Source organism: Haliaeetus albicilla, chromosome 19 (genome assembly GCF_947461875.1).
Source record: "Haliaeetus albicilla chromosome 19, bHalAlb1.1, whole genome shotgun sequence".
NCBI lineage: Eukaryota > Metazoa > Chordata > Aves > Accipitriformes > Accipitridae > Haliaeetus > Haliaeetus albicilla.
In genome coordinates this window covers 15,438,899-15,451,488 of record NC_091501.1, presented here as the reverse complement: position 1 = coordinate 15,451,488, position 12,590 = coordinate 15,438,899, and the positions used below count along the sequence as shown (strand labels likewise).

General features: G+C 41.9%; 1 protein-coding gene across 3 annotated transcripts; it reads right to left on the bottom strand.

The window, feature by feature from the left end:
* Window positions 1–283: 283 nt before the first annotated feature.
* On the bottom strand, window positions 284–11,599 carry MGST1 (microsomal glutathione S-transferase 1). Of its 3 annotated transcripts, none has more exons than XM_069807815.1 (4): window positions 11,470–11,599; window positions 5,597–5,744; window positions 3,396–3,490; window positions 284–900 (listed from the first exon to the last, which is right to left on the bottom strand). In XM_069807815.1, the coding sequence occupies exons 2-4, from the start codon at window positions 5,720–5,722 to the stop codon at window positions 654–656; spliced, it is 468 nt and encodes a 155-aa protein (XP_069663916.1). In that variant the 5' UTR covers window positions 5,723–5,744; window positions 11,470–11,599; the 3' UTR covers window positions 284–653. The 3 variants fall into 3 exon arrangements, with proteins under 3 accessions (XP_069663916.1, XP_069663917.1, XP_009925032.1); XM_069807816.1 differs by lacking the exon at window positions 11,470–11,599 and adding an exon at window positions 8,312–8,465; XM_009926730.2 differs by lacking the exon at window positions 11,470–11,599 and adding an exon at window positions 7,606–7,772.
* Window positions 11,600–12,590: the final 991 nt, after the last annotated feature.

Here is a 12,590-nt window from a genome sequence, read left to right as displayed (position 1 = left end):
AAACAGAGTTTAGCCCAAATACTTTTTTTTCCTTTTAATCTATTCAACTGAGAGAAATGGAGCTGCAACAGTTTGGAGTTTTTAATACCAAAGTGGATTATACAAACAACAATTTCATCAAAGATTTTTTAAAACGAGCCTAGCATTACTAGTTATATCTTATTCTTAAGGTAAGCATTCTTCAAAGAACTGTATGATTGGAATCTCTTCCTGATACATAGTGACATGCTATTTGCTGGCTGCAGTGGGAAGAGTCAAAATGAAAACAAAAATACAAACACACTTTATTTTCCTCTTGTCTTTATTGATTTAGACTTCAGAGCTACAGCCAAAAATAGTGCATCTGTAGAAAACTACCACACATGCTATCAATACAGCATCATTGCATGTTTAGAATCATAAGCACTTGACAAATTGCAAGGTGAACATTCAATCTAATATTTTGGCAATGCAGCCCATGAATAGGGAATACAGGAAGAAAAGACTTTTTTTTCCTCCAAAAAGAAATATTTCTGAACAGGAATGAAAAGCCTCTGTTAAAAAATGAATTCCAGTCACCACAGAAAACTCATGCTAGCTTATTCAAGACATCAACATACACTGCTGGAAACTTTGCATGGAATGTCAAATGGTACACAAAAGCTACGACTCTGCTACAGGTACAACGCTGTCTTCAGCACTCTGTATGCCATCAAGATGGTCACTGTATAGCCAACTGCCCAAGACAAACCTCTGCTGGGCTGGGGAAGAGGGATCAAATATGCAAAAGTGTGAACAATCCTAGCCCCAGCGAAGATCCTGAAATGCAGCAAGGCTGTGGACAGTTCAGGGCCACTAAGAGCATACAGTAGTCCAATGCCAAGAAACGGGACAATATTTTCAAGGTCATTCAGGTGGCCTCTGGGGAAAGAAGCAAAGTTGTTTTACAGTGTTACATTTTGTTGAATAAACCACTTCAAGCCTCATAATTTTTCAGCATCTTCAGAGCATGCTACCGTTAAGGCCCTAACACAACTGTTGGCTTCCTCTGCAGTGGGGATTTGATTCAGCTACTGAAATGATTTTGACATTGCTGACATTGCTCTGGTCTCTCTTGCTGCACCCCACATTTTTAAGCTTCTGATCTTCTGTATGAAAGGTCTTAGTTTTTCCCTAGGATCTTGGTAATATTAGGGACTTACATGAGATATATGAGTGCACCTGGGTGTGCAAGAATGCAAGAAAAGGCAGAGAAGAAAGATAGCTAGAATTTTCTTGTAGCCTCTCTCAACTGAACATCAATTAAATGGATGACTGTGACTGCAACTACTAGACTTCATGGCCCAGATGGTCTATTCCAATCCCATAAACTCAGTCTGTAGTCTCCATAAAGAAAATATGAAATATCCTATATATGAAACATTCTATCAAACGTTCACGAAGCTCAATCATCTTGAAGAATGATATTTTTGAGCATCTAACAGGTGTGACAGTTACGCTTTTGGTTCATTTTCTTCACTACTAAGCACTAAAATAGTCGAAAAATGTTTGAAATTTTGAAACCATAATATAATTTACTAAAAATGTGTTGAGACTGAACTCCAGATCTTGAAGTATTCTTTCACACCTCTTCCTAAACCTTCCCTGCTCCCTTTACCTCTTCAGATAAATTATACTTCCAGCCAGATTTACTGATTGAAACAACCTCTAAGCCTTACTAATTAAGTCAAATTTCACAGCCAACTAGAATCAGAACATGGTGCTGTTTTGCAGCTGCTTTCTGAACTCATTTATCATTACAAGGAAACATATCCTCCAGCTTCCCCGCCCCCCCCCCCCCCAAAAAAAGTACACTGAAGAAAGTAATGTCTTTTCTATACCCATAAACAGAACAAATTCCAGTCACTTACACAGAAGAGAAGCCATGCTAAATCTGTGTGGCATTATCTGTTGCCATGAAGCTTGCAAAAGAAAATATACTAAAGTTCCATTAAGAACCATTGTTGGGAGGAGAAAATGGATGATGCTGCAACACCAATGGAGTAACTAGAACCAACCTGTCTTACTAGGTCTGGGGAAGTCTGAACAACTCTGCAAAACAGCAACACAGGATTTGATAATACAGTGTTTTAAAAATCTAATCTGTATAAATGACTCTGACTCTGTGAGGTGGTTGTCATTTCTCCACGTAACAATGTGAGTTAAAAGGGCATCTGGTCATAAAGTTAGTATCAACTTAGCTGTCCTCTTCGAATTTACAAATAGAAAGGAATTGCTCCTCACCAAAAAGTGCCCATTTTTATATAACCACCAGCAAGTTAAACAACTAACAACTCCCTGAACCACTCAGGGGCTGAAAAGGAAAGTTCAGAGCATCTTTACAGCCCACTGAGAATACACTCTTCTGAGATTTTAACCCAGAAGAGACATACGTAAGTACATTAGCCTTCATGGAACCACAGTCATCTACATTTGGAAGGATGCACTGTTCTGAAATCAGAGCTGATACTTATTTTCAAGATCTTCCCTAATGGTGGTTTAAATGAGAACAGTTCATTCACATTCAAATTTTTGGTATAAAAATATATATAGCAAATAAACTGTTAGTTTCATTAAGAAATAATGATATAGAAAGCATTCCATTAAAGCCTTCCTTGTTAGCACAGGTGTATCAGACAGCATCTTGAAAGTTATGATTTTGGTAAGAGAAAATTTTGCCATCAGCTAAAAAAAATTAAATAAGCTGCAACATTTAGCCCACTGAAATACAGCTTACATTCTGTCACAAGTCTTGCAAAACAAAATACATACAATGCAGGTTGCACACTGCCATACTATTAATAGCATTATTCCAGAAGGCTGGTCAACTTCCCTGTACAATTGACACATTAGTGAGTAACCTTGATTCAATCCAGCAAAAAGAGCACAGGCTTTGACTCCCACTCTGTCCAATTTCCCAGAGTAACACTGTCATTACAGCTCTAGAGTTCCATGACTTTAACATAGTTTTACTCCTATTCTCCCTGTTAGTTCCTTTACACTTTAGGAAAAGATGCAACTATTGCAGCTAGTGTTTAAATTATATAGAAAGTTGATTTACAATTAATGGACGCTGCTTCATACTAAATCAACTTACAGTCATATTTTACAATCTTCTCACCACTTCCCCCATGCATACAGGATACTATCCAAGAGTTAGCTATTATAACCAGACAATGACTTATTAGTTTTAGTATGCATGCTGACCATTTGAATGTGGAATGGTTTGTTCATTTAAACAAATTAATGTATTAGATTACTACATAAAGCAGCACAAAACACACACAGGCTTGCCAAAGAGAATGTGGTGAAATTAATTCCTTGATTTAGTATTATTCTGCTATTTAAAATAATTTTTAAAGACTCCTATGCATTACCTGCGTACACGTTCGACATCTGGATCAGTCCGCAGATTTTTTTTAGCACTCTCACCTTTTCCAAATACTGCTGTATCTTCCGGGTTGACAAATGCCTATTTCAAACATAAACACACAAGAGACATTAGAAGTCATAATGTTTCTTCTAGTCAAGGCAGCTTGCTTAAAGGTCACTCTTTTTAATGCCTCTATAACCTCACATAACTTTCCTGAAGTTAAATGCACAAGGAATAATATATTGTTCACTGCATTACTGTTTTCTTGGGCCTAGCCTGCATGTAGCTTGCATGCTGACAAATTAATGTAATTTATGCATGTAGATAAAGCCTTCTTGTAAGATGGACAAGCACGGCAGATGACCAATACTCAGCCTGAAGTAATGCCAGTGGGCTGAAGGAACAGAGACCTGGAAGGTAGAACTACTGTCTGTACTGCCTAAGTCTCTTTTTCACTATTCTTGACAAATTATCTGAAAGCCCTTTTGGATCCATTCCTTCTTCAGAAGTCTGCACAGCAATAGTATCCAAGAGATTTACTCCCATCCTCATTTATGACCAAATAAGTTTCTCCCTCTCCTCTTAGGTACAAACTTTTCCACTTATATGACCTGTTATTAACTTCAAATACTGTAAGACACTACTTGAAAACAACATTTAATTCAGTGAGTGCAGACTGCAGTAGATACTCCTTGCTGACACACATAGCAACACCTGCATTCTGTGGACCGTTCAGGCTATGCAGGCATAAGTCAAGAAAACCCCTTGATTTTAGGAGAGCTACATGACTGCTTTCTGAGGCACCCTTGATCCCTTTCTGTGAAATATCCTTGGCCTCAAAATTCTGGAGACATGTTATGAGCATTAGCAACATTTTACCTTCTCTTGCTCCACTAACTGCTTTCCTCCATTTTTCTTGGCAATAAAGATTTTTTTAATATTAAATAGGAAATAAAAATCACTTTATTAATTTGTCTGTTTGTAATATTACTGTCATAAGAAAACCAAGTACTCCAAATTAACGAAGGCCCTATTGTCACCTGCACACATATGGATCATAAGACAGTATGAGCACTAATACAGAACTCCACTGGATCTACGTATAGGACCACTACAGCTGATGTGCTTCTGCAAGTGCAAAAGGAAGTAAAGTTACGACACAGACATGCGTGTCCTATTTTGAATGCACAGGACAGGTTGTATGCTCTACTATACTTTGGCTGTGCCAAAGACCTAGAGAGCTATTAGAAACCAGCAGCAGCTCAAACGCTGTGCTATTAGGACCCCAGGAACAACAGAACAGTTCAGCTGGGTTCTCTTGCACCCAGCAGGAACAAAAAGCAGCATTTCAACAAAACAAGCGCAACAAAATCCTTGAAGTACACACTGTCTTGCAGAAGCAGATCTCACAAGAATAGCCACATGGGGCAAACTCAGGGCTCTTTCAGCCCAGGACCAAGTGTTTCCAACAGTGGCCACGAGCAGATACCTAGAGAAGACCAAGAACAGGGTAAACACAACACAATGCTTCCCATGAGCATTCTCTCCTAAGCTAGATGCAGCTTTTGCATTACTTAGTAAACTTCAGTGGATCTTTCATATACTTATCTAGCCTATACATCAATCCACATAAATTTTCAGTTTGCTTCTCATTCTAGAAAAAAAAAAATCAGGTTTTTTTTTAGATAATGACCTACGTGCAATGGGAAGGCTAAAACAATTAGGGAATGTAAAGAGCTTTAGAATTACTGGATGAAAGGGTTATAGATGCATAAAAATCCACTTCATACCCCCGCTTTGACTCTACTAGATGGTTATTCATGTACATGGCTCCGTATCACACTTTATTTGCTTTATAAATTGGGTACCCTGGACACTAGCTTTCTGTAGAAGACAGTGGAAATTACAGTTATGAAAAACTCTTATTTAAAAATAACAGAAGTTATTTAGAAGGGTAGACTAAGTCAAATGCAACTCTAAGATACAGTCTCATAATTATCTCATAATTAGGTTAAAGACATCGTCCATTTGAGACCAAAAGAGGACCAGCACACCAAACTCAGAATGTTATTAAAGGAGGGAGGAGGAAGAAAAAAAAGCAGCACCAGTATTTGAAAGCTGAAAAGAAAACAAACAACTGTGATATCTCTGTATTTCAATTAAAAATTCAATCTATTCTACCAGACAGTATTCCCAATTTCTTACCTTTCTTGTGATTCTGAAGTATGCTGTTATAAGACTCATTAGCATCATTTTTAGAAGAACAATAACTGCATAGGTAGCATAAGCCCGGAAGACTTCATTGTCAATTAACTGGGTCAATTTAGCCATTTCCGCACTTCTCACTGACGACCTTTAAAAAACATTAAGGTTAGGCTAAAATCATAGCAATCCAAAGTTCTGACAACAAGATTGTCAGAATAGCCTTTTTTTTTTGAGCATCACTGCAATGACAGCACAATTTCGCCACTGTGAAATGTTTATTTTCAAGCAAACTTATTCTTCCTCAGTTTATTGTCACAATGGCGTAATATAATACTTTAAGATGAGAAATACAATACTTTAAGATGAGAAACTATATTATCATTTAATATTTCACTTCCATTATATCTGCTTATTAAACTGTCAAATATAAACCACCAAAATATTTAATGTAATGGCAGAAACAAAATTTAGTCACAGAAATCAGTACACTTTTGAAATAACATGTGGAGGTAGAGCAATTTTAGACCAATTCATTTGAACTAGTGAATTTCCCTGAGCAGTTACCAGGATAGAAAGAGTGTGATGACATACTATTCATACTGTAGTGTTTAAAGAGTAAAATTAGTATTGCCTGCCTTTTTTTTTTTTTGTAAAATGACACAATTATAATTGCACTTCAGCTTTCAAACTAACCAGTATCATCCCACCTAGCAATAACCTGCGATCAAACTGAGTTAAACATGTATTTTTCTCCTTTGAGACCTCGTTCTTAAAAATGGCTTTTAGCATGATTCACGGTCAAAGATTAAGTTATAATGACAAAAAGCAGAGAACTATTTATGCTTTTATCATGGGAGATTTAAGCTAATGAAGTCTCTTTCCAATGAGACCATACCAAACCCACAATCCTACGGAGGCGGTGCCTTTTACCAACACCATAAAGTTAAGAATGTGATGAGGACTGAATGCACGTAAAACAAAAAGCATGTCCCCTTGCACATTCGGTTTGTGCTCTGCATGGAGCATGGCTTTTGCCTCAGCAAGTGCTCCAATCATGCACTTAAGAGAGTAGGAATCCATAAAACTAGTATGTCTTAGCTTCACTCGAGACCAAAATAAATGCACTTTTTGTTACAGTTAACTTCATTATTTCCAACAATATAATTTTAACAATAGTAATAAAAAGCTAATAATAATATTAACTGGATTACAGCTCTAGCAATCTCTCATCTTGCTTTCAGCATGGAGTCACTGCCAGCTATAGCCAAACAATGGAAATCAGATGAGCTCCGAGAGCAGAAGACGACTCTCGCTCTGAAGGCACATGCTTGGTGGGGAGGTGGGCAGGATGGAGGCAAGCAGCTGTTTGCTCACTGAAACAAATCTAGCCTTGCCTGGACCTGTTTGGCTGTGGTGATGGGATTTTGCTCCCTCTTTCATCCTTTCTAAAACAGTGCTTGGGTCACCGGGCCAAGCACTGGGTCTAGGGACCATGTGAAATTCAGTATAACTCTTCCTCCTCTAACATTACAGTACAGCAGTGCCCGAGATAATCAGCAATTTGGCAAGGATTTTTCTCAGCAAGGAGCAGAAACTGCAATTTTGAACTCTGTATCACAGCAGAAAGCGTGCATAGTTTCACACAACAAAAGTCAAGTAAATCCACGGCGTCAGGGCATTTTTCCCTGCTGGATTTTAAAGCTATGCCGAAAACACATCCAAGCACTACGCAGAGTCATGAGAAACTGTTCACCAGCATCTCTATGTGTTCTTCCCACTGGAACTACACCACATTTACCCATTTTCCCTACTTGTAGAGTTGGCCTCTCCAAACGCTCACAAAGCCCAGGCCTTGCCTTCACGACGAGAAGGAAGTATACTGAAGAATTCGTAGTTTTAACACCAGCAGAAATGCAAAAATAAACCCCGAATCCTAAAACAGCACAGGGCTTAAAGGGATATGCTTAGGAACACTACAAACAGCCTGATCTGCAAAGGCAGCACAATACCTCTCCGCGGTGCGAATGCACAGCCTGGGCCTGGTTAAGCGCACACGTCTAGATCCCACGCAACGGGTCTTAAGAGCCGGTGGGCAAAGGCACGTCAGCTGCTGTGCCCCCGGCGGGAGGGCAACTACGCTACCGTTCCCCTCACGCGTGACCGTGTCCCAGTGCCGGCGGGCTGCGCGGCCGTGACCAGCGCCCCGAGCCCTGGGACGGCCTTTCGCTGCTGGCTCGTCGCCACACCTCAACGGCCGTCAACCGCCGGGCGAGGCCCTGCGCCCCGCCACACGCCCAGCTTCCACAGCGGCAGGGCCCGCGCTCCGCTCCCTCGCCCAGGCCCCTGCCCTGATCAAGGCAGCCCGGCCCGGGCGCAGGCTGGTTTCCCTTCATTGCACCCCCCGCACGACGGGCAGGGGCAGGGGCAGGGGCAGGGGCAGGGCCCGGCCCGGCCGCCGCGGGCACCAAGCCACCCCCCGCGCCGCCCCCGGCCGCCGCCTGCGCGGGGCGACAGGCTCCGGCGCCCGCTGAGGAAAAGCGCCCCCCCCCCCCCCCCGCCGCGTTTGGCGGAGCGGCCCCGGCCCCGCTTCCCCGCTTCCCCGCACCCGCCGAGGGCTTGGCGCCCAGAAGGCCGCGGGGGCGGGGAGGAGGGCGGCAGGGGGACCTTCCGCTCCCGCCCGGCAGCGGGAGCCGCCATCGCGCGGCGCCCACCCACCTCGCCCGCGTCCCCTCGGAGAGCGCCCACGCCGCCGCTGGCCCCGCTGCTCCCGGCCGGCCGCTGCGCCTCCGCCCGCCTCGGGGCCCGGCCCCGCCCCGCCTCGCCTCGCCCCCTCGGGCGCGGAGGCGGGTCCCGGCCCGGCCCGGCCCGGCTCGCCTCGCCGCGAAGGCTGGCGGCCCCCGCCGCCCCCCGCGGAGCCGCTGTCCCCCGCGGGCCGCCGCGGCCTCCGGGGCCGCTGTGGCGGCGGGCACGGCGCCAGTTCGTCCGCGGCCGCTCGCCCGGGAAGGGCAGGGTTCAGGCCCAGAGCCCGGCAAACGTTACCTGGGAGGAAAAGAGGGGGGACGAGGGAGAACAAACAAGGAAGGAAAAGCCCCCCTGTCTCAACACCCCTGGGCTCTGCGACGGAGGGAAACCAAAGACCGTGGCCCAGCCGGGGTTCCTTAGAGACACGCCGTGTCCAGCAAGTGCACAAACTCCCAAGTGGGCTCAAAGCTTACCTCAAAAACTATGTAAAGCGCCTGAAGTCTCAGTACGTTGGGCCCCTACATTGTTTTGGTGGATCTGAATTTTTACCAAAGGGAAAAAATCTAGAAATGGCTTGCATAAAGGAACTTCAGGGCTGGCCGCAGGCTTCTACCGCCGGACTAGGGTGTGGTGAAAGGTGGAAACCTGGCGTCCGACCTTCCCACTGCTTCTTCAGAGAAAATTACGTTATTCCCACAGCACTCCTCCTCATCACCAGAGCAATGCTTGTGACTGAGCAGCTCATGATAAACCAGGCTGAAGAACATGGAGATGAATGTACTTGGGTGACCAGTAATGGTTTCAGAAATAATCCTAAAGATGTGTACAAAGTCAGAAAGGGATACAGTTTTTGAGGCTGCATCATTATGGAAAAACTAGGCTTAGGTACAGATATTCAGCATGCATTGATGTTAACTTCTGTGCTTCATGTCATGTTAAATACCTGTGTGTGTGTGTGTGTGTGTGTGCGCAGACCTTTGTGACTCTTCTTATTAATCATCAAACAAAGCAAAACTCGTTTGACCAAGGACTGTAGTATCAGAACTTTTTTTAAACGATGGTAGAAGTTGGGTTCAACAACCTTTATTCTTGCTAAGGACACAGCAAATAGTATTTCCACTGAAGTCAACAAAATAACTCGCATGAGCATGGATCCATCCCAGGGAATGGGTTTGTTTCTAAAAAATGGAAGCATTTCTGCAGCTTGTAACTTACTTCAAGGCAGGAATTGTATCTTCACAAATTTTTGTACAACACCTAACACATAATGTATCCCAATCACATAGTGTAATTAGTGCTACTGAAATAAAACTATAACTATTTTCTATTACCACCTTTTCTGTTTTTCTATGTTTGACATTCTAATCCTTATCCAAAGCCAGTTTAAAAAGAAGGTAAACCTGTTACATTAACAGAGTTAAACTAAACCCACATTATTATACTTGAGAAGAAAATCTGGTAATTGTTTTATATGCAGTTCTCAGAACTAGACATGGAAATACCAGAAAGCCAGGAGAAAGGCCATTTTCATTAGTTGTAGGTAGGATATAAAGAGAAGCAGAAATGCAGCTAGAAATTCTACAAAAATCACACTTTCCTTTGGATTTCACATACCTGTTTTACATGTTCTGGAAATTTAGGGTGATCTATGTGACCTTAAAAAATGCTTCTGAAATTGGGAAAGCTTCTGTGTTCCCAGTCTCTGAATTTTGAGCCCAACACCCTGTTAATTTTTTTCCTACCATCATTTAATTCCCCTAATTTTAAGGAAGCTACAGAAAGAAGGTAAAAGGAAGGGAGGAGGACAAGAAGGGAGGGGAAAGAGGAAAGAAAAACAAAAAGGAAAAATAGAAAAAATGAAAAAGGAAAAATAGAAAAAAGATTAAAAGGAAAGGAGAAAAAGAAAGAAAAAGAAGAGGGGGAAGGGAAATGAGAAAAGGAAAAAAGAAAAAAGGATAAAAGGGAAAAAATAAGGGAAGAGAAAAGACAAAAAAGATGATAAAAGGAAATAAAATAAGAGAAAAATAAAAGATAAAGAGAAAAGAACAGGAGAAAGGAGAAAAAAAAAGAAAAAGGAAAAACATAGAAAAGAAAAGAACCAAGAAGAGAAGCCAATATTTCTTGCAGACCCTGAACCACTTAAGAATGGGGAGAAGAGGAGTCTAAATAGAGTGTAAAACTGGGGCCATAGTCAGTAAAGCAGAAGTGAACTTGTGCTCAAGGTCTATTTTCTTCCCAAAGTTCAGTAGCAGCATAAAGTGCCTGTAGAACATTTGAAAACTGCTGTGATCTAAGTGAGGTTAGATACATAACTGTGGTGATAGTTGCTCCTGAGGGGCCCATTCTCACAGTCCTTACTCATGTGAATTGTCCCTTTGATGCTAATAGGATTACTCTTGTAAATCAGGGATGCCGTATCAGCCCGATGCCCAGGGTTATACTGATCATGAAGGGCTTGATCTTGCAAACCTCATTCATGTGAGCAACCCTTTTTCATGACAATTTTCCCATTGACTTGAAGAACTGTCCATATAGCCAGAGACAGGAGAATCAGGACACAAATTTAGGGTCAGCATAAAAGTAGGAATACAAGAGTTTTTCATTTAACCTCCAGCAAGGAATAGATACTCCCCAAGAAGGCCAGATAAGTGCAATCATTCTGGTTTGACTGCAGGGAAGGCGAGGGAGAGGCATGTATTGATCAGCCTTGTTCTTGCCTGTCTCCTTCTCTGGCTCCATTTATTCACCATAATTAGAGTGGTAAAGAAGGTACCAACAATACATTTTCGCCACACCTGAAACTTTTGTTCACCACCCCCTTGCTAATATAAATTAGTTGTTTCCTCAAATAGCTCTTCTGTAAAATAGACAAATTATGCCTCCTACATTAAATAAACCACTGATCTACAGAGTAAAACAAATCATGAACACTAAGACTCAGTCCATTTTTTAACTTAAAATCTGAAATACTGTTTAAATGCCAAAAGGAAAGTGTTAAAAAAACCCCGTTTAGTATAACAGACCAGAGTCAGTTTTTGTGCTACTCCATTAAAACCTACACCCTCTAGTTAGAAAGCGCTTTCACTGTATCAGATGTTGACACCCGTGTAATTCTGCTGTGATTCACGTACTTCTGCTTCAGAAGATCTCAAAGTGCTGTCTGGTTTCTCTGGGGAGCTGCTTCAAAAACAGCGAGAAAGGATCTTTCTTCAGTTAGGAACGCTTCCTGCTGGGTGTAGCTCAGTGAAGGCATCTCTGGCATAAGCTGCCTTTTGGTTGAGCTTCTAACTCCAGAACAGCTGTGTCCATCTATCTCTTTTATTCACGCCACTGTTTGGAGGACAACAGTTCTCAGCATTGGAATTAGGGGTTTTTTTAGAATTCCAGATGCTCACTTATGAGACAGAAACAATAGTATATGATTTAAGTGATCAGTCACAGTGAGTGGTAACCAACAAGCAGTGAGAGAACGTGAAAGGATACAATCTCCACAAAGAACAAGAGTGGTCATATCTGCTGATTGTCTGCTCAGTTATAGATCGCTAATGCGTTATTCGAAAACCCCACAAAGCTCATTTACTTGTCATTTAAAGAGACAATGAGTAAGATTATCCTCTAAAGTTGCTTACTGTCTTCCATCAGGTAGCACCATTGCTACAAGGAACGTGCAAGGCAGGGATCAATAATCAGAATGTGAACATATCATGAGAAGTACTCCAACACATGAAAAGTATCTGTAGACTGTTGCCCTGCACAGCTTGATGTCCCACTTGAGGAACAACTCAGAAAGGGACATAGGGAAACCTTTTCAGTAGGTCTATATATACGCACATCGTGGACCATTTCTTGCCTTGATTCCTCTTTCACTGAATATGAACACTGCAGCAATGGTCTCACTTCTGAAAATAAGTCTGCAGCACAGAACCACCTTTGCAGCTGACAGTAATGCGTATGTGATGAGGTATATAAAGTCCCATGCTGTACTGAAGGGAAAAGGGCATTAACCTAAGCTTTTGTGATGCTATTTGATCTGTACAAGTCTTTTTTTAGGAAAGCAAGATATTGTATATCATTAAGGCCATGAGAAATTTGATATTATAATGCTCAGATGTGCCAATAAAACAGATTTTGCAGACACCACAGTAAGTTACTTTTAAACTAATCCAGTGACAAGAGTTATTTGTGAAGCATTAATAAATACAGCTTGCAGAACAAAATCAGATCCTTTAAAATAACACTGACGTAGCAGAAG